This window comes from Aedes aegypti, chromosome 1 (genome assembly GCF_002204515.2).
Source record: "Aedes aegypti strain LVP_AGWG chromosome 1, AaegL5.0 Primary Assembly, whole genome shotgun sequence".
NCBI lineage: Eukaryota > Metazoa > Arthropoda > Insecta > Diptera > Culicidae > Aedes > Aedes aegypti.
Window position 1 is genome coordinate 138,821,380 of NC_035107.1, and position 24,606 is coordinate 138,845,985.

Sequence of the window (24,606 nt, forward strand, 5' to 3'; positions counted from 1 at the left end):
ATGCACTTTCATCAACCATAATATTCACGTTTCACGTACCTAGGAATAAGTGGTGATCACTGTTTGTTTTGCTCGCGTTATCAACTGTCGGTTAGATTACAAATGATATACCTACATATATTGAATATTTTCATTTGGATTGACTTCATCGCCCCTGCTAGCAAATGGTCAATCAGTTCACTTTGGACTATCAGCGAGTACGATTGGATAATCCTATAAGGGAAAGCAGAAATGGCAAAATTCGAGCCAACTGAGCATCAGCATACGCGTTATAATCCCCTGAATGGACAGTGGATTCTGGTGAGTCCGCACCGTATGAAGCGACCTTGGTCTGGCCAGGAGGAACGTGCCCAGCTAAACGATCTACCCGAGTTTGATCCGTCTAATCCCCTGTGTCCCGGTGTTACCCGTTCTAATGGATGTGTGAGTTTCTTAGTACGAAAGATTATGAAAATTTGATTATAGACTTATGTGCCCTCTAAATAGAAAAACCCCATCTACACATCGACGTTCGTTTTCACGAACGATTTCCCGGCACTGTTGGAGGACGTTCCATTGCCCCCGGAAAGTGATGATCCGCTGTTTCAAACGGGAGGAGCTCGAGGCACTTGTCGGGTGATGTGCTTCCATCCGAAATCGAACAAGACCCTACCGGTGATGACTCCGAAGGAAATTCGCACGGTCATCGACGCGTGGATCGCTGAGTTTAAAACACTGGCCAGCAAGTACACGTGGGTGCAGATTTTCGAGAATAAAGGCGCCAGTATGGGCTGTTCGAATCCGCATCCCCATTGCCAGATTTGGGCCTGTTCGTTCTTTCCCAATGAGCCTCGCGTGAAGGATGAAAAGCTAAGGGAGTACTACCAGAAGAATGGCACCGCTCTGTTGGACGATTATACCAGAAAGGAGATAACGAGAAAGGTATGGCTTGCTAAAGTGGTTCAAAATATGGAGTTTGCTCTACACAGCTCATTAGATTCTAGTTCAGATTGTGAGTGTCACCTCAAAATTTGAGCTCATTCGGATGAAAACTGAGATTGCACAACAATTTGATGTTTGCATGGAAATCTTTATGAGAAAACCAATCGTTCAATCGGTTATAGCGTTTGCCAATGTGCCCATGAGTGTTACTACCTACTACTATAAAACGTGCTAATACTGTTAGAACTTTGTACAAGACTCAGCTTCTGTAATCTCATTAAAATTCATTCATTTCACAAAAAGTATCAGAGGATTGTTCGAAGACTAACTACTTACAACTTACCGTTTTTATTGAAAATTAGAAAATCTCTTGTTTATTACTTTTTAAAATTTTTGGAAAAAATGCCTGAAATTGAATGATTTTGCTACAAACGAATCTTTAGGTTATTTGTAGTTCGTCATGCATATTTCAGACAATTCGGACTAACAGAAGCTGAGATCTTCTCCTTATTCTTCTTGGCATTACGTCCTCACTGGGATAGTGCCTGCTTCTCAGCTTAGTGTTACTATGAGCACTTCCACAGTTATTAACTGACAGCTTTTTTTGCCAATGTTGCCATTTTCGCATTCCTATATCGTGTGGCAGGTACGATTATACTCTATGCCCAGGGAAGTCAAGAAAATTTCCATTACGAAAATATCCTGGACCGACTGGGAATCGAACACCTTTACATTACTTTGTAGCCGTGGACTCTAACCGCTCGGCTAAGGAAGCTGATATTCAGATCCCCAAACTTGGCCTTTTGGTATAGGAAAACAGCATTTAGTTACTAACTTTGGGAAAATACACAGAATTTGATCTAGAATCGAGTGAACGGTGTAGGGAAAAAATGGCTTTCTCTGAGGCATATTTATAAAGTAATTGAACCTAATTGTATTCCATTTTAAGGAACGTGTCGTCATAGAAAACGCAGATTGGCTGGTGGTGGTCCCGTTTTGGGCCAGTTGGCCCTTTGAAACCATGATAATCTCTCGGAACGGAAATCGTCGAATTTCGGATCTAAGTCTGCAGCAAATCAATAATCTAGCCATCGTTATCAAAGAGCTGACTATCAAATACGACAATCTGTTCAAGTGTTCATTCCCGTACAGCATGGGCTGGCACGGAGCGCCAACTGGCGATTTGATAGGTCAAGACCATAGGCACTGGACGCTGCATGCAATCTACTATCCACCGCTGCTTCGGTCGGCCACAGTGCGCAAATTTATGGTCGGATTCGAATTGCTATGTCAACCCCAGAGGGATCTCACTCCCGAGCAGGCAGCCGGTCGATTACGTGAATTATGTGGCAAAAAACATTACAGCGAACATATTTAGGATTTCTCATATCAAATAGAGCAGTTTGTGATGGAGTAATGATGTTGTTTATTAGAAATCGATGAGCCGTTCGGGGTGATTGAATGTTACGCGAACAAACATCAACATGATGATGATTATTATATAAACTTGTTTTCCTACGATTTCCTTACACTCTGTCGCCTCTCGAGGGTTTGCAGTTCATGTAGCAGAGATGCGACGTTGTAGCGAAGCCTGTGGAACATTGATAAGCTGAGTTCGAAGCTGAGAAATTCTCCATCGGTTTTTTGAATGTGTAGGATGACCGTGGGGTGCCGGGTCGAGGACCTAATAATAGATGAGAAGCATTTGTAGGTAATGGTAGTTAGAATCAAATTTGTTATGAATTATGCGACAGTTTGAAGAATTTCGGGGGATTCATCGGTTTTATGTGATTGTTGCATATTTACATTACATTATTGACAATAAAAATGTATGCTTTATTGATTATTGATTGTTTTATTTATTCATTTATTGTCCCCATTGCCTTTAGAAACAAATGATAGTCCTACAAAATCATTCCAGCTTTTTCAAGAATTTACAAAGTATTATTGTCAGAAAACCTCCAAGAAATGCCAATTTCGCATGAAATTGTTCAAGGAAATTCCTTATAGTAAATATTTCTTCTTAAATTTATTTTGCAGATTACTACAACAAATTATCCAGAAAAGAATGAACTTTTGAAAAAAAAAAACTTAGTGTAACTCTAAAAAAAATCGAGGATATTTTTTCCATATTTATTTTTTTCTGTCATACCTACGCAAATTTCTATAACGCTAACTCTGAGAATCTATTCTTGGATGTTTTAGAATGTTTGGAGTAGTAGTAGGAAACATTTTGTCGAGTTTCAATACAGTTCAGTCCAGTAAGACACAGATTGCCTGCCTGTACCTAAACTATCATTTAGGTGCAAGCATTTGAGGTCTTAATTCCATAGATATTGGGCCGGTCTAATGCTCAGTTAAGACTAGTAATTTTCTACATTCATAAATGACGTAGCACTTTTTGGCCAATTTTAGACACTTTCCTCCCCCATCGTAGCCTATTTTACCATACCTAATACATGGATCGTCGCTTAATCGTAGACTCTCCACTTCCCCCTAAAAGGTTACGTCTTTTATGGACGGTCCCTTACGAGAAGAAACGTATTCCAAACATTTATCCTAGGACTGTGCACAATGACGATATATCGGTATCGGCGATATTCCAATGTTTTAATATCGGTATCGGCGATATATGGGATTTGACATTATCGGTATCGAACCGATATCCGATATTTTTAATGATGTGATTTTCAACCACTATCGTCTATTTCGGGCTCATTTGACACCAACTGTTGCATTGTGGAATCAATTATCTAAGTTTTGTAGTTATGGTATGTTATGTTCAGCGGATATCTAAAATTACGTTTGATTCGTTTAAACATAATCTTTGAATGTTATCCTTATTGGTTGGTTCCTTGTGTAAGTGCCGCTGATCTGGCGATACTGGAGTGCATCCATGGGCGGCCAATCAAGCTCAAGCTCAATCTTTGAATGTTATCCTTATTATCGGACGGACAATAGTTTTATCGATATCGCAAAATATCGGGTCAAGAGATATCGGATATCGTATCGATAAAATCAAGCCGATAATATCGATATTTGCACAGCCCTAATTTATCCGAGAAGAGTCATTTTATTCATATTTGTTGCTACATATTAGACTTAACCCTTTCCTTCCCATGGTAGCACAGGTGATCCAGCACTTTGCATAGGTCGTATACAAACTGGACAAGTTAGATCATATCCATTTTTTCACCACATGTTCACATATGTTTCATGAACTAATGTACAAAGTTTCACTAGAAATAGACACTTGGATTTCAATTTAAAGCATAACGACTGAAGTAAAGTCGGCATTTTTTCAGATTTAAATAAAGTGGATTTTCACACATCCATATTCAGTAATATGAACATTATTTTCACCAAACAAAAATGAGAACAAGCTTGATTTAGTTATTTTTCCAAGATTCAATTAAGTTTTTATAATCATTTTTACACAAAACTATTGATTTTGAGGAAAATTATGTGGATCACTGATGCTCCATTAGGAACAAAACGAGATTTTCATCGATTCTATTCTAACCTATCGTTCTGAAAACGAAACTGTCATCACATTTGTTCACGTCTCAGAAAGTTGTTCTAAGTTGCTCGTTTCGAGTGATTTTTAAAGAAACGATAATTGTTTATGGATGCTAAAATGGATGAAGAGGATTTCTTCGGATTTGAAACAGATGATGAAATATTTCCGGGTATCACAGATGAGGAGGATGCTTCTGGACTGAAATTGAAACGCCGCCGCATACCAGTCTTCCTACAAAATGTCCGATACCAGTCTTCCTACAAAATGTACCAAAGGATGCCCTGTGGAACTATCTACTGAAGATCCCGAGAAAGTGAAGAAAGAAAGAATGTCCCATTCTAAGATACTTCGTACGAACACGAACAAGTACCCAGTGATAATCCGATTCCGCTGGTTGCTGAGAGCGATGGTTGTATTTGAGTTTTAAATTTTTTATCAATCGCCAATAATACAGGTATTTGTAGATTGCAACAATTAGCCAATAACATTCAAAGGGAGATACTTCCGTGCTTGAAGAACTTAGCGAACCGGAGAAAATTATTGAAACCGGAACCAGCCGTCTTCGCACATGTCTTGAAACTGCCGATGGACACAAAAGTACCACTGAGCAATCAACGATTGAAACCGATAACTTCGATAACGATAGTAGTTCTGAAGATTTGTTCGAAGATCGTGATGAAACATATGATTTTTCTAAATTAAAACCGAAAACTACAACAGAGCTGGATGAGTGGGATGGTAGTACATCAAAAATTGATTTATTGCGAATCTATAATATAAATAATGTTTCATTCCACAGATAGTGATGATCTTGATTTGCTTGCATTGACCTTTGAGGGAGACGTATCTGAAGTTGAAGGAATCGATGTATCGGAGGATGAAGATGAAATTGAGGCTTTCCATGCAAACCCAGGAGAATATACCAGTCAAATCCGGGATAAAAGTTCGGCGTAATCAAAACAAAAAATCAGCAAAGCAAGCTGCATCCAAGCAGCAAAGAAAGAAGAAGGGTGTTTCTACTAGATCGAAATCCAAAAAGAAGGGTACTCCACCTAAGTGGCATGAGGATGAAAGTGTTGTTGAGTGTCATGTACCTGGCGATATTTCCTCCATCGACCGTTCTGTCCTTCCCCCCATGCGAAGTGTGACAGCGACGGTGTGACAGAGATAGAAGAGCGAGTAAAGAGAAGAAACAATTTTTCATTTCCCATTTCCACATGTAACCTTACTGAAATAAAGACGCGGTTATACAATCTGTTTTACTTTTCGATCGGTGCGCGTATTCCGAAGTTTCTTTCCGCCGGTTATCATCGGTTAAGTGTGTCGGAATTCCCTGCAGAACCTGTCCGCTCGTACCGGGTTCTGTCCCACAGGTTATCGGCCCAGGAATCCGTCGAAAAGTGGTGAAGTGATTTTCTTCCGGACATTGCGTTCCAGCGTGGATTGGTGGCGTCCATTTTGTTTGGCTGTTCGGCTGCTCAGATCAACGCGTTCCTTTGTGGTGGTGTGATCCGTTATTCGCCGCGTGTGCTGAGAGCAGTAGTGCTGTTGTGTTTGGCTGTGTTCGCTTCGGCGCTTGTGCTGACTGGTTCGTGTTCGTTTTCGGTGCGAAAGCTTTTTTTCGATGCTGCTCGATCCAGAGTTTATATACACAGAGTTGCGCGAAGAGACTTCTTTGAATGCTTGTTCTTCTTCGTCTTCGAAAACAGCCCCTATCTGTTTTGCTGGCCTGCTCGATAGGTAGACGGTTTGACAGTTCGATAGGTAGATTTGGTTTCACTCTTCGCGCAACTCTTCATTCATAGACTCTGGCTCGATCGATTGGTGCGTGCGAACAATTGAGTCGGTGGAAAATACTTTCGATGCGGTTGAAAGTTATTGTGCGCGAGTGAATAGGAAGAAAATGTCCGAGAACAAGTTTCTGTTCGCACGTCTGGGTAATCAAAATTACCAGACATGGAAGCTGCGTATGGAAATGCTTCTAAAACGGGAAGACCTCTGGTCTGTGGTGGCTGACGTAAAGCCTGAGCCCGTAACCGCAGTTTGGACAAGGTCAGACCAAAAGTGCCATGCAACAGTTGTGCTTTATCTCGAAGACAGTCAGTTGTGTTTGATTAAAGATGCCGAGTCGGCGAAAGACGTGTGGAATAAGTTGAAAACATACCACGAAAAGGCTACAATGACATCTCGCGTCTCGTTGTTGAAGAAGATATGTAGCCTAAACTTGTGCGAAAGTGGTGATGTTGAAAAACATTTGATTGAGCTGGAGGAGTTATTCGACCGACTCGCGTGTGCCGGACAAGCTCTGGAAGACCCGTTAAAAATCGCGATGATGCTCAGAAGCCTCCCGGATTCGTATAGCGGCCTAGTGACGGCGCTTGAAAGCCGGCCGGAGGCTGATTTGACAATGCCGTTTGTCAAACAACGACTGTTGGATGAATACCAACGAAGAGCGGAACGAAGTGTTGATACGGGTGAAAAAGTGATGAAAATGCAATCCAAAGGGCAGAAGAAGAGGTTATGTTACCACTGCCAGAAGCCCGGACATTTCCGGAAGGATTGCCGGTTGTTACTGCAGCAGCAGCAGCAGCAGTCAAAGAAAAGTGAAGAAGTTCCGAAAAGTGGCAAGCAGGAAAAGAAGAAGAAAAGCGATGCGAAGCAGGTTGCAGAAAGTGATTCTCAGTTGTGTTTCACGGTTGCGAATGTCCGGCATCGGAGCTGCTGGTATATCGACAGCGGCTGCTCTAGCCACATGTCGAATGATCGCTCATTCTTCGTGAAACTGGATGCAAGCGTCAGAACGGAAGTGGTTCTGGCCGATGGTTTCACGACGAAGGCCGATGGCATCGGCGAAGGATTTGTGGACTGTGTGAATAGTGAAGGAAATGTGAAGAAGATCCTGTTCAAGGATGTATTATACATTCCAAAACTGGACAGCGCTTTGCTGTCGGTGCGAAGGCTGACACAAAGAGGCTGCAAGGTGAACTTTTCTGGATCTAACTGTGACATAATGAGTGCAAGTGGTGAAAAAGTGGCTCTTGGCGAGTTGTACGGAAATCTGTTTGTTTTGAAAACGGTGGAGTACGTGAAGCTGAGCAAAGAGATTCGACACCTGCCGAACTGCCAACACACGTGGCATCGGCGGTTTGGCCACCGTGACCCGGCGGCCGTGGAGCGGATTCAAACGGAGCAGCTCGGCGTTGGATTACAGTTGAAGGACTGTGGTTTGAGACAAGTATGCGAACACTGTCTCGCAGGTAAATCCTCTCGTATTCCATTTCCCAAAATCTTCCAGAATAGAGCCGATAGCATTCTTGAACTGGTTCACACAGACGTTTGTGGACCCATGTCCACAGTTACTCCTGGTGGTGCTCGATATTTGATGACCCTCATCGACGACTATAGTCGTTACACGGTCGTTTGCTTGCTTCGACATAAATCTGACGCCGCCAGTTGTATAAAGCGATTCGTAGCCCATGTGAAAACGAAATTTGGCAAGACACCTTGCGTTATCCGTTCCGATGGAGGTGGGGAGTATGTTAACGAGGAACTTAAGACTTTCTATGAGCAAGAAGGTATACGATCTCAGTTAACAGCGGCATACTCCCCACAGCAGAACGGCGTCGCCGAACGGAAAAACCGTTCACTGCAAGAAATGGCGACATGTTTGCTCGCTGACGCTGGGCTCGATAAAAAGTTTTGGGGTGAGGCAGTATCAACCGCTGCTTACCTTCAAAATAGACTTCCCTCTCGTTCGGTTGACACAACGCCTTTCGAAAAGTGGTTTGGCTTCAAACCCATGCTAAGCCATTTGAAGGTATTCGGGAGCACCGCATATGTGCATATCCCTGATGTAAAGAGGGTAAAGTTAGATAACAAGGCTGAGAAACTTGTATTTGTTGGCTATTGCGAAGACCGCAAAGCATATCGCTTCCTCAATCCGGTGAAGAATAGCATTGTAATCAGCCGGGATGCTCGGTTTATCGAGTTAGGTAATGGTTCTCTCATGGAGGCATCCACCGAAGATCCAATCGTTGAAAGTTTCGGGGATGATACCTGGTTCAAATCTCAAGAAGAAGTAGCTGCTACTCAGGAGGAGGATAACCGCCCAGCCTGCGAGGAACCATTGGACAACGATGTTGACTCTGACGACGAGTTCTACGGATTTGAGGAAGCAGAAGCGTCAGCTGAGGAGGAGAATGTCGAGCAAGAAACTTCGAGCCGAGAGATTCCAAGTGAACAAAGGAGTACGAGGGGTAACCTGCCTGTCAGACTACGAGACTACATTGTGGATGTCGCAAAGGTGATTGAACAGGAGCCGCTTAGTTACGAAGAAGCTGTTCGTGGACCAGAGCAAGATCTGTGGAAGGCGGCGATGAGAGAGGAGTATGATTCGCTTATGAAGAACAACACCTGGAGTCTCGTCGAGTTACCCAACGGCCGTAAGCCCGTCGGCTGTAAATGGGTTTACAAACGAAAGGAGGACGTCTGTGGCAACGTGTCGAAGTTCAAAGCGCGCCTTGTCGCTCAGGGCTTCTCTCAGCAAGCTGGCGTGGATTATGACGCCGTGTTTGCTCCGGTTGCTACCCAACCGACCTTCAGGATTCTGTTAACAGTGGCGGGTTATAAACGAATGACTGTACGGCACCTAGACGTCAAGAGTGCTTACCTGCATGGACAACTACAAGAAGAAATATATATGCAGCAGCTGAAAGGATTTACGGTTCGTGGCAAGGAGCACCTCGTCTGCAGGCTTCATCGATGTTTGTATGGCTTGAAGCAAGGAGCCAAAGTCTGGAATGACACAATCAGTGCAATACTGGGAGAACTGGGTTTCGAGCAAGGTAGATCGGATGCGTGTTTGTTTACCAAGAAGCTAGAGAGTGGTGAGCTGGTGTACGTCTTGATCTACGTCGACGACATGATTGTTGCGAGTGTCTCGGAAGCGGAAGTCGATAAAGTTGAGAAACTGTTGAAGAAAAGAATTAGTTTGTCGTCTCTCGGAGAAGTCTCCCATTTCCTTGGGATTCGTGTTACAAAAGACAAGGATGGTTTCTACGCTTCGGATCAGCAAACCTACGTTGCGAAAGTTGCAAGCCGCTTCAAGCTGGATAAAGCTAAAGGATCGAAAGTGCCGATGGACGTCGGCTACTACCGGAGTCGTGAAGGAAGCAAACTGCTCTCAAGCAACAGTGACTATCGAAGTTTGGTTGGTGCATTGTTATACGTGGCGGTTAATACGCGGCCGGACGTGGCAGCGTGTGTTTCGATTTTGAGCCGGAAAATAAGTGAACCGTCGGAAGTAGATTGGACGGAACTAAAGCGAGTCGTCCGTTATCTACTCCTAACCAGTGATTACAAGTTGAGACTATCAGTGAATAGACAAGAACGGATGGTGCTACTTGGCTATTGCGACGCAGACTGGGGTGGTGACCCAACCGACCGAAAGTCCGTTACCGGATACGTACTTCAGCTGAACCAATCGTCAATTTGTTGGGCCAGTCGTAAGCAGACCGCAATATCCCTTTCAAGCATGGAGGCCGAATATGTGGCCCTCTCCGAGGCATGCAAGGAACTTGTTTGGCTCCGCAGACTGTTGGAAGAAATTGGAGTTAAGCAGAATGGGCCAACTACGGTCTATGAAGATAACACCAGTTGCATCGAATTCGTTGGAGTAGATCGTCAATCCAGGCGGTCCAAACATATTGACACGAGGATTTTCTACGCCAGAAACCTCTGTGAGCAAGGCGTTGTTTCGGTGCAGTATTGTTCGTCTGAGTCTATGATGGCTGATGTGTTGACAAAGCCCCTCGGTGCAGCGAAGCAGCGACGGTTTGCCGAGATGCTGGGCCTGGTTAACAGTGGTCAATGAGTTGCAGATCAACATTGCAAATATCGAGGAGGAGTGTTGAGTGTCATGTACCTGGCGATATTTCCTCCATCGACCGTTCTGTCCTTCCCCCCATGCGAAGTGTGACAGCGACGGTGTGACAGAGATAGAAGAGCGAGTAAAGAGAAGAAACAATTTTTCATTTCCCATTTCCACATGTAACCTTACTGAAATAAAGACGCGGTTATACAATCTGTTTTACTTTTCAATCGGTGCGCGTATTCCGAAGTTTCTTTCCGCCGGTTATCATCGGTTAAGTGTGTCGGAATTCCCTGCAGAACCTGTCCGCTCGTACCGGGTTCTGTCCCACAAGTGTTTGTTTCGAATGCATTGAACCCGTTGTAAAATCCTCTAATCCACCGACCAAGCCAATGACTCCTTACCAGTACTTCGGGTTGTTCATAGATTCTGAAATTATTTCTGATATCTGTGAACAAACAAATCATTATTCTGTTGGAGAGCAGGTACACACACCCTGTAGCGGAGGTGTCTGGAGATAAAGATATTGTAAGATAGAGGTAAGAGAAGAATTGTAATACATAGGGTGCCGGTGCCAATGGTTGTAATGTACCAGTAGATTGGACTATGGAATAAAACGTACATTTTTTCGATAAAAACGACATGTGCTATTTTTGGTGGATAGATCGCCTCTGGTTTAGTCGATTTGCCAAATTTTAGCTTTTTATTACATCAAAAAGTCATATAAATAATTAAGTTTACGCAAAAAATTTGCTCCCTTGCACCAATAGTTGCCGTCGTGTTCCAGTAGTGGATCAACGGATGGAAGCAGTTTTTAAAATGGATTTATAAAAATAAAGAAAAGTCCCAGAGATGTTCTTAATGCTTCATTCGAAAGATATTAGTTGCTGTTCGAAGGGAAAAATGTTAAACCTGTGTAAAAGTTTGCCTTTTTGTTTAAAATTCCTTGTATAATTCCCAAACGTCTACTACTGGAGCACTAGCGCAACTACTGGAACACGTGTACCAATAGTGGCTCAAGCGATTTTATGTTTAAAAATTAGTTTTATCACTCTTTTTATCTTTTTCCCATATAGTAGAGGTTGAAATCTTTCTGTTGACGCCAAAAGATCTCTGCTAAGGCTTTTCGTTATTTTGTTATGATTTTTTATAGCTTAGGTAGTCCACTAATGGCACCGGCACCCTATATACCCAGACAGCGAATATAAGAGAGGTGGTGACGTGGTAGCAATATCAGTCAGTAGCCTGCGATGTGGAGCAGTAGCCTTGTTTAGTCGTAGTTTATTTTAACATATTCAAGTTAGCAGGATGAAACCCCAATCGATGTAACTTCAGGAGATATCGAGAAGCATATTGGACAGCTACTGCTTATGGGTGTAACGAAAGTGCCATCGTATCGATTGCATTGGGGTTCTACTACCAGATATGCCCCGATTGCTGCCATGGAACAAGTTTGAGACCATCAAACGGTGCTTGCATTTCAACGACAACACAAAAATAAAGCAGCGAGATGAAGAAGGATACGATAAGTTGTTCAAGGTACGCCCGTTCATTGATGCTCTCCGGCGTATTTTTTTGAAAATTGAACCTACACCTAATTAATCGATAGACGAGATCATCATTCAAAAGCAGCATCTCCTCTACGACAATATAATAAAAACAAACCTCACCGATTCGGTATAACAGTAGAAGGACGAGCAAGTTCCGATGGAATTTTGCACGATTTTTCTATTTACGGCGGCAAAACAAACAACGAACCCTCAGGCGCATGGGGCATAAGTGGCGATGTTGTAATCAAACTGATTGACACACTACCACAGAACGTTCCGTATCGAATTTTTGCGGATAACTGGTTTTCGTCGTATGCATTAGTAAAAGAGATGAAATCTCGTGGACTGGAGTACACAGGAACCGTAAGACAATCGATTCTGAATTATTTTTTGGTTGCTCTATACAGAACACAACCAGGCACCAAGAAATACTACATGAGAATTTTTTATCATTTACTGGATGTATCTGTTGTGAATGTCTGGTTGTTGTATAGGCGCCACATGAAACAAACGGGACAGGAAATCAATTTCCGAATAGATGTTGCCAACAGTCTGATTCAATATGGAAAGAAAATTGTAAGACGCCGAGGACGACCAACAAACCAACCTATAAAAAAAAACACAGCGAGTAGTAGCATCTGTTGGGCCGTCTCTAGAAGCACGGTATGACGGACTAGAGCATTGACCCGTTGAAGATCGTCGAGAACAATAATACAGTTATTACCGATAGAGAATACGAAAGCGATTCTGATCTTCCTACTATTCGACAGGATTTGTTATAACCAAACTGTGAAGACTCACTGTTGAGAGCAAACAGTGATATTCAATTAGCCAAAAGAAACTTCAATTTCAAAGCAATCGTAAAATTAATAATCCAGTGTCTCAGACTTAAAAATATAAACATGACGTTAGGTATCAAAACTGCCGCTGAGCTAGCGACATTAATCCCAGCGTTTGTCGGTTCTCCCGCAGGGTTAAAATCTTTTGTTGATGCTGTAAATTTGGCAAAAACAGTTGTACCAGGTGAGAGTAAAGCAGCTGCAATTATACTAACCAAACTAAGGCGGCATCCACAAATTACGTAACGCTCGAAGGGAGGGGGGGTAGGCTCAAGCGTTACGACTCATACAAAATTTTAAAAATTTCCATACAAAAAGCGTTACGGAGGGGGGAGGGGGTCGAAAATTTCCAATTTTAGCGTTACGTAATAAATGGATGCCGCCTAAGTGGTAAAGCAAGAGATTTGTGCCTTTGAAGTTTTAGTGCAATCTTAGAAGTTGATTCCAAACTGTTTCACCTTAAGTTAATCGGAACGTGAGAATCGATGGATGTGTCAATGGATGTTTATTACTTTATTAGTGGGTCACTGGGTATGTCGTCGTTCGCTAAGTGAGAACTAGAACGGAGAGTAAGAATGCTGTGTAATGTAAACGCGATGTAGTTGAGCTGTTATGGTTCGAGTGGCGTTGAAAGATACGGGTTGCATATGCATTGCTAAGCTATGAGAAATGGTTTCGAATAGTATGATGGAAAATAAATTATACACTCTTCTGGTAAGGATGTTTGGACTTGAAGGGTTTTGAAATGTTATCATGTAAGATGGTTTGGAAATCGTCGTTCGTCACCTAAGTGGTTCTATTTGGAGTAATTCTCTGGAATTCAAAAGTATGGGAAAATCGTTAGTTGCGTATAGCACAGTTGCGTTCGGTGCAAAGATCGAGGATCATTCAGTTCATTTAAATGCACTAAGTGTGATGTTTGCTTGTGCATCAAGAAAGGCAAAAACTACTTCACAGCCTTTCATTTGCCACCAGATTAAATCGACGAGAAAAAAAATATTATTTATTTTAGTTTCATTCGAATATTTGAGTAAAATTTTACATGTTTTGTTCTGGTGATTTATCCAGATATCAAATTTTCTATTTTTAACTACGACAAACCTCGTGGGAAAGAAAGGGTTAAGGATTGCATGTTATGTAACCATGATTGAAGTAGAATTATTCAAAATTTTGAGAAATTGGGAGCGCGTGCGAAATATGGGTACTTTACGGTAGTTAAGGACACAATTCAAACTAACAACAAATAATGGTCAGAGTGGACGTTAAAACTTAGGGCCAATTCACAAATTTCATAACGCTGAAAAAAAGTCATTCATACAAAAAGCGATATAGGAATAATAGAGTTACACTAATCTTGATTGTTTTAACCTCCTAAAGACCAATTCAACAGATCTTAAACATCTTAGCTGTCACATATCGTAAGCAACTCAGGTCAATAGCAGTGGGCTTCTGACCAGCCAGGGAAATGTTTCCGGCTGTCTTCGGGTTCAGTACTCCTTCCAATTGAGAATGGTCCAAACCGTTAACTGCATTCGTTACCTCTTAACAAAAAAAAACTCATTAATCTCTGTAAAACAACTAGGCCATCTCACCTGTCCATGAACGAAACGTTAATCCGCCAGACCATCCTCCTTGGCGGCGAACGAAGATTTCGCATTTCCCGATAGTTGAAGCTCAACGGATCCCGGTGCTGCCGGAGCACCTTGACGATATCCTCAATGCAATCGTCCCGGAATTTGAGCTCCTTCAGCGATTCCCTCAGCTCGTCATCCTTCACGATGCCCTTGGGGTAGCGCAGATACAGCCGGATCAGCTGCAGTATACCGGCGAACAGCTCGCAAAAATGCTCCGGGACATCCTGGTTCGAGGCTTGGAGCTTCTTAACGGCTCGGTCCAAAACCTCCTTCGAGCAGGATTTGGTTTCAATGTAGTGCACGCAAACTGCAAGGAAAATGGAAATGTATTCAGGCTGGTTATAATGTAACGTACTGTTATTATTCACAGTCTATAAAATGTTGAATAAAGGTTTATCCAGCCGAAGTATGCTTGAGAGCGATTTGCTCAACTCTTATTCAGCAAAAATGTTTGTTGGGAGGAGCATGCACCAGTATCCGCTCACTAGTGTAAAAATTGACTTTTCGTGTAAAAAACAACATTTTTCGCACGGATATATTCTAGTAATATTATCAACTTTCAAATGAAGTCGTTTGACATAATTTTTATTTGATAAAATAATTCTTTTTATTGAATTCTTTAGGTATTCTATTAAATTCCAATAACCGCTCATGCACAAAATAAAACAAAGTTTTAAAATAATATCGATTTTAGTATACAGCCTTCTTTATTGCAGTGGTTTCAACCATAAAAAAAAATCAGGATAAATAACGAAAATCAAAACAATGCATTTTTAGTAAGTTTGTTGCGAAATCTGTTTACAGTGAGCGGAAATAGGAACACTTAGATCTATCTATCTATCTTCTTGACATTGACGTCCCCACTGGGACAGAGCCGACTACTTAGCGTAGTGTTCTAAGAGCACTTCCACAGTTATTACCTGAGAGCTTTCTTTGCCAAAGATGCCATTTTCGCATTTGCATATCGTGTGGCAGGTACGATGATATTCTATGCCCAGGGATGTCAAGGAAATTTCTATTACGAAAAGATCCTGGAACGGCGGGGAATCGAACCCAGACACCTTCAGCATGGCTTTGATTTATAGCCGCGGACTCTAACCACTCGGCTAAGGAAGGTACTTTTCCTAATACCTTAATCCAGGAGCAAATTGATCACTATTTCACAATTTTATGTTATATTATCCTTGTGAATTGAGATATTGTGAACTGAATTTCGGCAGTATATGTAACTGTTTTTTTTAGAAATAATATTAAATGCATCATAAAACTAGCTTGAATATTAAAAATTGAAAATGATCCACTGGGGCGAAATTGATCACCACATAACCAAAAACGAAATTCGTCTCTGATTTAATTAAACAAGTTTCCTTATCTACTGGGTCTTATAGTTCAGAACGTTGCGTCAAAATTCATACAACTCGTGTATTTGACCATTTTATTGCATAATTAAACTCTGGAAATCAGCATAATATGCCTAAATGTAAGTCCCTTGTAATAAACACTTTTTCAGGAAATAAAAAAGTGTTATGAAAACTATTCTAATTATGCAATATAATTTTAAAAACGAGTTCAGAAGTTCACATTTAAGTTTGCAAAACATTCCACACACTTAACGTTTGTATTTAAGTATCAGCGGATTGTTTAGTACTGACTTCTCCAACAATTTAGCTTACACCTCGAAAAACTGTTTTTTTTTTGTTATTCTTTATTAAGGTGATTTTAGCGCATACAGCTAGCTCATTACCATTTGTCAGAAAAGCGCCAGAAGGGGTGCTTTTAATAAAGAGGAGTTTTACAGAGTATCAAGCAGCATATTAAAATACACAGATAAACTATCACAAAATTTGAAAAACACGTTTTCGGTGAGATGAAGTTAGTCGCCAGCAACAGGTTATATTTAAACTTAATTGTTCCACACTAGACCGAAAATGGAGGGGAGACAAGGAGTTCTCTCGGAGGAAAGTCGAAACTCTCTACCGGCAGAGATACTCCGACTGCGGGAGAAAAGTTAATTTTGGGAGTATAGTCCTGAATCTTTCAGGAAACCCGAATGCTCCCCAGCAGCCATCAGGTATCAGGTATCAAAAGGCCGGCTCCAGAGGCACGTTCCCCGCCATTTGGGAGATTTGTGCCATCGCCATATTTGAGCCTATTTCATCATCTACCCGATGGGAGAGGAAAGGGAAGGGGAAGATGGGAGGAAATAGGAGTGGGGTCCCTTGAAGTGGGAAAATCGCATAAGCGAATTGAGAGCATGTAGCTCCATACCACAATGGGTTCGAACAGCGCCCTAAAAAGGGCACTGCAAAACGCATGAGCGTAAAGAGAGCCTATAGCTCATTACCACAGCGGGTTAAGAATAACAGAAGGTCCTGAAGATTCAGGTTACTGAAATCAATTTCACTTAATAAGTGTTTACCAAGTAATTGGAATCGCAATTACGCGAGAACATGACAGTTACATATCAGGTGATAAGAAGTTCCATAATCGGAATCACAACTATCACACACAAATGTATCAACACACTGAATATTTGCCATGTGATAGTTGAGTCAGCAGTGGCCAGTTAAGGTTGTAACCAAGCGACTGCAATTCTGCTTTGACAGATTTGTTAAATACTTCCCCACCTTTGGGGTGGCTCAGTAATGTATTGACGTCCACTCGTCCCGCGAAGGGAGTTGTGAGGAACATTTCCTATAAGCAAAGTGACAAGCAATTTTGAGATCACTCGAAGCAAGGACAATTGTGTCCCAATTCACCGGAAGTGGGAACATCCAAATCACTAGGATTTCCAATGGACGGAGAAAATCCATGGAATTTGGTCACAACCAATTCACAGTTTGTGGAGTATGACAAATGCAAAGTCTGCGAATTTACATTCTTATGTTCATATAGAGATGTAGGCGATTTCCTACTATAAGTAATCCAAGATTTGAACTACTTAAGCATTCCATCAGACTGGAGCTTCTCAAATTGATATCTGAGCTGCTCCAGATGATGTGATGAGTATCAGCATCACTGCCCACAATCAGCAGAAGGCCCTTTCATAGACAGTGAACGATAACTCGTTTGAAATCATCCATTGGGGATGGTTCATCATGTGGTAAATACACCACAAAACGAAAGACGTATTTCCTATTGAGGTCACATACAGAAATATCAATTGTGACAGCACATACATCTCTGGTTGTTAAATCAGAAATGAGTGTAGCGACGTCAGCGCTATTTACGAGCACGCATGCATGAGGCATGGCACGCGAGTATGCCATTTCATGTTTCTGAAAGTAGCAAAAACTGGATCCACTAGGTTACCTAGATAAAAGTTCACAAAAGTAAGGTTTTTGAACTAGCGCCACTTGAGCTGTACCATTTGCATGAGTCTACAAAGATTGATCGTTGCTGACATTTTATGCTGGAGATTGATCTAACTAAACTATCCTAGCCGTAGCCACTACCCAAACTAGGCAGGATTAAGCTTTTCGCAATTTCAGAACGAAAAAGATCAGCAACAAACAAAAACCAGATCGGTATCTCTTAAAAGTCGCCAAAGGCGAAAAGCACAGATTACACTGCCTAAAACGCATAATGCGAAACCTAAACTAAATTACAATGTATTAATAATCCCACCCTTATTTAGCCTCAGGCTTGAGACTGAAGAAGGGCAGCCGATTATCTCGGAGAAACACAAGGTCACCTGCACCATTGCTCCGGGTAGCACAGGAAGGGCATAATACTGTAGAGGGCGCCCTGGAACTCCACAGGCTCCGTTTGCGGCTAGGTTTTATTTAGACCCCCCTAACCATTCATTCTTAGGCACGGTAAGCTTCAAGCCGTATGAATTAGGGGTCACCTGTGAGGTGGACTTTTACCACCGGAACAGGCAGTCCGTAGTGTTAATTCTTAGCCAGTTGAAACAACCGCTACCGACACTACGCGGCTATCTAGGCTGATCGGGAAAAGGAAGTTAACATTGATGTTAACATCGTGTTAACATCGAGTAGAAATTGTAACATTTCAGTTTTTAGTTAAAAGAAGTGATAAAATCGAATTGATATGGTTAAAAAATGAAGGTAAGTTCTTCTAGGGTATATTTTTTTTTGGTTTACTAACATTCCATTGATTTCAGCTCGGATTTCAGGAGCCGGCAAAAAATGGAACATACCGTTAAGAAAATAAAATATTTTAGAATAAATTAATCGCAAACCGAATCAAACAAATAAATGTGTGCTATTCATGTTTCAAATCGCTTGCTTTATTTTCCTGAATTTCTGTAAAACCGAAATGAAAACCCAATATTAATCCAAACCACTATTGCATACATATGAAAGCTATCGACACAATAACGTACCTGTTACGTGAAATCTTAATCACCTCGAGCTTCGTGGAATTGAGTTTCGGCACTCACCATTCACGTAGCTGTTACCTGAAAAGTGCGATGGAAAAAAACTACGTAGGTTTTCACGTAGCCTTGTCGTTTGGATTATTTTGAGTGTAGTAAAAGTTGATTTTCATGGCTACCTGGATGGTCCCTTGGATAGCAGTTGCACTGGTTTTGTGTCTGTAACTCGACACCACCCTAACTTGATGGTCCCTTCAATATCGAGTAAGGGAGAGTTGACTGTACACCGCAAAAATACTTCTCACAACACATTTTTGTTCAGAAAAATGTTTATTTTTGGCAGAGCACTCCTTAGCGCTTGTTCTAAGACGGTGTAAAAGTTGACGTTTTATAAGGTTTTTTGTTTATTTACTAACATGACCGAGGGATTTTTAGTAAACAAATGTATGTCAAATACTTATTTTACATAAACGAACTGAAACTGAATTGTTAAAAAAATCAATGATTAATTATCATTTTTTCATGCTTTTTAAAAATGCGCAAAGTTTGGAGCTGCGCAAAGTTAGGTGCGTACACGGCACATGACCCTGTGCGCAAAACGAGCTCCCTGCTCTAGTGCACGCTTCGTGAGCACGAAAAGCCCCTAGTAACAAGTTACCCTGCGCGCGTTGATAGTGAGCATAGAAGTTTGATTTGTTTGTAGTTGTTAATTTTATATCAGCGTGCAGTGTTTTAAAGATGTACATAGTATAAAATATTATTTTACAGTTAACTCTCCCTTACTCGATATTGAAGGGACCATCGAGTTAGGGAGGTATCGAGATACAGAACACATATTTTTCAAAATTTCATTTATTTTATTATTTTGACAAAATACATTCTGGATAGTTATTTTTACGTGAATAACAAAACAATTTTACCACATTTACCTATGTGACACTTTTTTACCAATCTGCAAAATTAAAAATTTTAGCACCCAGAAATTGGCTGTAAACCTTAATTTTACTATCAATTTCATCATAATAATCAAATTCATGAAATTTATTAACGTTTGGAGGACATTTGGAACTTTTCATGAAAATATCGAGTTAGAGAGGTAAACTTACTTGGGAATTTGAAACAGATAGCATCGAGTTATGGAACATCGAGTTAGAGAGGTATCGAGTTACAGAGGTATCAAAGCATGCTAGATTGAAGGGACCGCGCATTCCATCGAGTTAGGGGAAATATCGAGATACAGAATATCGAGTAAGGGAGATATGACTGTAGTTAGTTCCGGTCAATTTGTCAAATCGGGTAAAAATAACCTCTATTTCCTTTATTGTCAACATTTACCCTACTACGTGGTACTGGTCAAACTAATAACTTGTTTTAAAAAATATAAATCTATTGAACAAAGCTAGTTGATAGAACATTCATAATTACAAATGAAATAAACTTGTATGATGACTATCAAAGCGCACAGGAGAATGAGTAATTAGTGGCTTTTTATACATGGCGTGCACTAGAGGAGCGAGCTCGATTTGCGCACGGGGGTCATTTACACCTGATCTCTCTATCTGTCGGGTGTGAGATCACTGCGTCCATTTTTAGAACTATTGTGATACCAGGTACCCCCGTTGGTTTGACCACATTTAATCTGAACACTTTGTAATCTATACCCCGCTAATTTGCCAATCGTTCAGATTAAAAATGGTTCAAACGTCATTTAGCTCATGGAACGGAGTGAAGTGAGATGGAACGCTGTGGAACGGAACGCAGAATCAAAACAAAACAGTGAAAAGGTAACCAAAAACACGTTTCTAAGGTGACTAGATGTTCAAATTAAAAATGAACCCCTATGGTTTGCATGAGGTACCGTTCAAATTAGCGGGGGTGCACGGTATACCCTTTTGCTTTTACAAAGACCCGGAATACTTTGCGCGGTGACTGAGCTTTTAGCCATCTGCCATTGATGGACAGAAGTCCTAAGTTACAGCATTGTGGATCCCCCAATCTGGTACGATCAGCCTGATAAAGCCGATCACTTCCCTGGGGGATGCGTTCCAAATATCGGCCGGCTCCAAAAAGGGCTTTTCAAATATTTTGGACCCTCGTTGTATATGTGCACTGCAGGATCAGATGTATTGAGAGGTTTCGCACGTTTCACTACAGATACGGCAATTTGGGTTTTGGATGGCTCCGATCTTTTGTAAATGGTATCTGCTGGAGCAGTGCCTAGTTATAAGACCGGGGTAGGTGCTGTGGTCCCTTTTGTTGAGACCAATGAGTTTTTGTGTTTGTTTCGAATTAATTGTGACGAATCTTTTGGACTGATTCGCATTGGAAACTGTTTTCCAATTGGATATAATTTGACTGGACAACCAGCTGTTCAGTTCAATATTTAGTGGGCAGTTTGATATGCCAAAGAATGGCTCAGGACCAACTTCATTACCCTCTAGATCCGTATGCCCCGATATCCGATATAGTTTAACTCGATTGCGGATGGCTAGGGTTTTTAGTCCAGTGCTTTTGAAGCCTACAACTTTGTCAACTAATTGAGTTTTAACAGCTACAATCTTCATCGTTTTCTCCAGACGAGGTTGTCCATAAAGTTATGCATGCGGTTTTGTGGTACCTACGACATTGGGTTGCGACATGACCAGGAAAGTTACTTTCCTAGCATACAGTTGTCTTGAAAGCTTAATTTTCTGGGAGGCAAATTGATGAAAATGACCGCAATAAAGCAATCACCGACATAAATCCAGAGAGTTGTGCGAAGTTCTTCAAATTTTTGTTTGAAATCCCTCCAATGATAAACTCGATCAATTCCATTTCTCCAAGGTTCAGTGACGAGGCTAGTATTCTTTTTTCAATATAATAATCTTGAAACGATTCATGTCTCTTCCACCTTCAATGTGAATAAATGTATTTACTCTTGAGTATTCTATTTTGGCTGCCTTAGGTACCCCATGAGATTTTGGCCCCATTTAACAAACACGCCAGCTAATCTTTTCACTACTTTCTGGAAACTACATCAGATTCCTGATCTAAACGTGGTGAAATCTTCAAAATTGGTTGAGAATTGAAGTTATTTCCAGTGAAAGAAAGAAAAGAGATTAATAAAAATCGTTCAATCTGTCTCAAAATTGAGGTTGCTCATCTTAACCCGTCCTACCCTATAGTATACTTTTTTGTACTCTTTTCGGCAATGGCAAACCGAATCAAATTCCCGTCTTTTTTCCGGTTCGGTGGCCACCCTGGGATGTTTTGACTATTTTATTGATACCTTTTTCCTAAATTCATACCTTGAATGATGGTGCGCAGCACAACAGCAGATTTCAACTCCGGAACATATTTTTGATAATTTTTATACACTTTTGTTAGAGAATATTTGAAATTTGAGGACATGACTTCGGCAAAATCAAAACACTTTCCGATCCCATAAGAAGACTAACAAGAAAACGAATGGAGTTCTTCTGCAAAAGGCATGAATGAATCAAATTTGTAAACAAAATCAGCTGTTGGATAACGGATGAATGAAATTACAGTAGAGGCTCTGTGAACTTTTCAGCGAGCGTTGTCAAATAAACGGCACCAGTTTTACGTTTTACAACTTTGTTTACGTCCAGCGTCAGGAAGAATCTGTCTTGTGCTGTGTACTAAATTAAGTCGAATTTTATTAATTGGTTCTAAATGGAGTAAGTTTCAATAAAAATTTATCATTAACATCATCAAATATTCAATTGGTAACTAACATTACTGTTCCACCAGTTCAACATACAATTTCCTAGATCACAAACTGAAGCCATCGGTCGATTGCGATGCTGTTGACGATGACTTCCATCCTGTTAGCAATCTCATCGCAAGTGACCAAAGGACATTAGAAGGAGGATTTATGGCGTACTCGGTAACGAAGCCTCCAGTTGAAATAGTGTTCACACTGCACTGTCCAATAGTGGTGCATCGCTTGAAGCTGTGGGTCCACATGGGAGCACTGAAGACAACTTCCATAGATGTCTACATCCAGAACAAACGAGGAAGCTTCGATAAAGTTGGATGCGGCGAATCGCAATCTGCGGAGATTTTCGAGTTCGTTAATAACCGTAGGATCTCATCTGCCTCTGCGTTGCCAGATTGCCGAACAATGCAGTTTCCTTTATTTCCAACTGTTGGATATTTGCTTGCCAATTGTTCAATCTTCAAACTGGTTCTAAAGAAGACTGCCCGGTGTGTCCCTGTCCTCCGGAAGGTAGAATGTTGGGGCCAACCAGCTCGCAACTGCTCCGTAGAATTGAAAGAATCAATCGAACGAATGTGGTACAAAACCGAAGAGCCTACGGAGAACGTAAGTTCTCCTTCAAGTATACCTCAAACCACCGTCACTGCCGAGATACCAGAAGAACTGTTAGATGAGCTAACGTGTGACATCATGACCATTCCAATGATACTGCCCTCGGGTAAAACAGTGGACCAATTGACAATAGAAAAGCACAACCAGCAGGAAGAGAAGTGGGGTCGACAAGCTTCGGATCCTTTCACCGGTCTCATCTACACCCATACTCGGAAGCCGATATTCAACCCCGCTCTGAAATCCCGCATAGATCAGTTCCTCATCAAACATTCCCATTTGACGCAGTTCCACCAACTGCCGCGTACCGTTGGCACCAATTTGCGAACCGCCGCAATCCATCCCAACATAAATATACCCACAAAACCGTCCCGAAAACGCAAACTGGAAGCCGACCCGCCTAAGTTAAACCTCTCCTGTATCTCCTTGGAAAACGCGGTTCGGAAGGCTCTGGCGACCACCACCAGATACACACTTGCAGTCGATGCACATAAGGAGGACACATTCGAGAATGCTTGTCATAGCTGCATGAAGAGTTTGGGCAATTTTTACAAAATTTCCACTTGTCAGCATTTGATCTGTCGGGACTGTTTGGATGCACAAGCGCTAAGTCAGTCACATTGCAAGTGCAGCTGCGGTGTTAGATTTGAGAGAAAACTGGTGGAAAAGCATCACGTTAGTTGAATGAAGAAATAAATAAATTAAAAAAAAAAACTAATTTAATTATTTTCGTTTTATGACACACCGTTGTACATAATAATATAAATAATCACTCATTGTAATCACTACTTCCCATTTTCGCGCTCGATTTTATCACGGTTCTCATTTCCACCTGTATCACGCTTTTTTAAGTGCATAAATTGCACAAAATGCACGAAATCATAAATTTAGCAACAAAAAAGGCATCTCGTGACATACAAACACCATTCATTTTTCATTTATATAGATAAAACTATCAGAACAATTTTCCTAAACATTCTGATTTTAAAATGATAAATCATACTTGCTAAGATTCTGTTGATACAAAAGAGCATGAGCATGATTGACCGCCCGCAGTTGCTACTTCGTTATTGCAACCAACAGACACTACTCAGGATCAGTAACATCCTCAATGTGTAAATACTGGTGCTCTCATTATTATAACAAACAATAACGGCACCGACTGCGTTAGAATGCAGGTCAATTTGGTGATGGGCGGGAAATGTTAATCTGTTACTTGCTTTATAGAAGCCGAGGAGTCCTCTGCACTTCCACAAAAAAAAACACTGTGTGTTTGGATATGGGAAAAGATTCGTTTTGATAAACGATAAAGACATAACACCCGTTCAACACGAACAATACACGCTTGATCCGGATTCCGTCGCTCACCCATAAAAGAGCATGCAACAGATTCAATGGATCAAAGACTACTCCTAAGATTTTGTTGACATAAAAGAATACATAAATTTAAGTACCATCAGTGCACCAGTATCCCCGCTCATGCCAAAACATTTTTCGCACGGATATATTCTAGCAATACTAATAACATTGAAATGAAGTCGTCTGACATTATTTTCATTTGATAAAATAATTCTTTATATTGAAAAGACAAGACCTCGTGAGCG

At 41.2% G+C, this 24,606-nt stretch overlaps 3 protein-coding genes across 4 annotated transcripts; 2 read left to right on the forward strand and 1 right to left on the reverse strand.

The window, feature by feature from the left end:
• The first annotated feature begins 31 nt into the window (after positions 1-31).
• On the forward strand, positions 32-2,767 carry LOC5571495 (probable galactose-1-phosphate uridylyltransferase). Of its 2 annotated transcripts, XM_021848531.1 has the most exons (4): positions 73-90; positions 162-423; positions 487-921; positions 1,871-2,767. In XM_021848531.1, the coding sequence occupies exons 2-4, from the start codon at positions 232-234 to the stop codon at positions 2,297-2,299; spliced, it is 1,056 nt and encodes a 351-aa protein (XP_021704223.1). In that variant the 5' UTR covers positions 73-90; positions 162-231; the 3' UTR covers positions 2,300-2,767. The 2 variants fall into 2 exon arrangements, with proteins under 2 accessions (XP_001659745.2, XP_021704223.1); XM_001659695.2 differs by having other exon boundaries at positions 32-423.
• On the reverse strand, positions 2,328-22,150 carry LOC5571494. The gene is made up of 3 exons (XM_021848543.1): positions 21,960-22,150; positions 14,292-14,640; positions 2,328-2,605 (listed from the first exon to the last, which is right to left on the reverse strand). The coding sequence occupies exons 1-3, from the start codon at positions 22,060-22,062 to the stop codon at positions 2,437-2,439; spliced, it is 621 nt and encodes a 206-aa protein (XP_021704235.1). The 5' UTR covers positions 22,063-22,150; the 3' UTR covers positions 2,328-2,436.
• Positions 22,151-22,232: 82 nt separating this feature from the next.
• Positions 22,233-23,715, forward strand: LOC5571493 (RING finger protein 37). Its single transcript, XM_001659693.2, has 2 exons — positions 22,233-22,352; positions 22,426-23,715. The coding sequence occupies exons 1-2, from the start codon at positions 22,348-22,350 to the stop codon at positions 23,684-23,686; spliced, it is 1,266 nt and encodes a 421-aa protein (XP_001659743.2). The 5' UTR covers positions 22,233-22,347; the 3' UTR covers positions 23,687-23,715.
• Positions 23,716-24,606: the final 891 nt, after the last annotated feature.

Coding starts and splice junctions, on each gene's coding strand:
- LOC5571495 (XM_001659695.2), top strand. CDS start 232: ATGGCAAAATTCGAGCCAACTGAGCATCAGCATACGCGTTATAATCCC. Junction 424..486: donor TTACCCGTTCTAATGGATGT/GTGAGTTTCTTA, acceptor CCCTCTAAATAG/AAAAACCCCATCTACACATC. Junction 922..1,870: donor GAAAGGAGATAACGAGAAAG/GTATGGCTTGCT, acceptor TTCCATTTTAAG/GAACGTGTCGTCATAGAAAA.
- LOC5571494 (XM_021848543.1), bottom strand. CDS start 22,062: ATGTCCTCAAATTTCAAATATTCTCTAACAAAAGTGTATAAAAATTAT. Junction 14,641..21,959: donor GCTGCGCACCATCATTCAAG/GTATGAATTTAG, acceptor TTTTCCTTGCAG/TTTGCGTGCACTACATTGAA. Junction 2,606..14,291: donor AACGTTTCGTTCATGGACAG/GTGAGATGGCCT, acceptor ATCTATTATTAG/GTCCTCGACCCGGCACCCCA.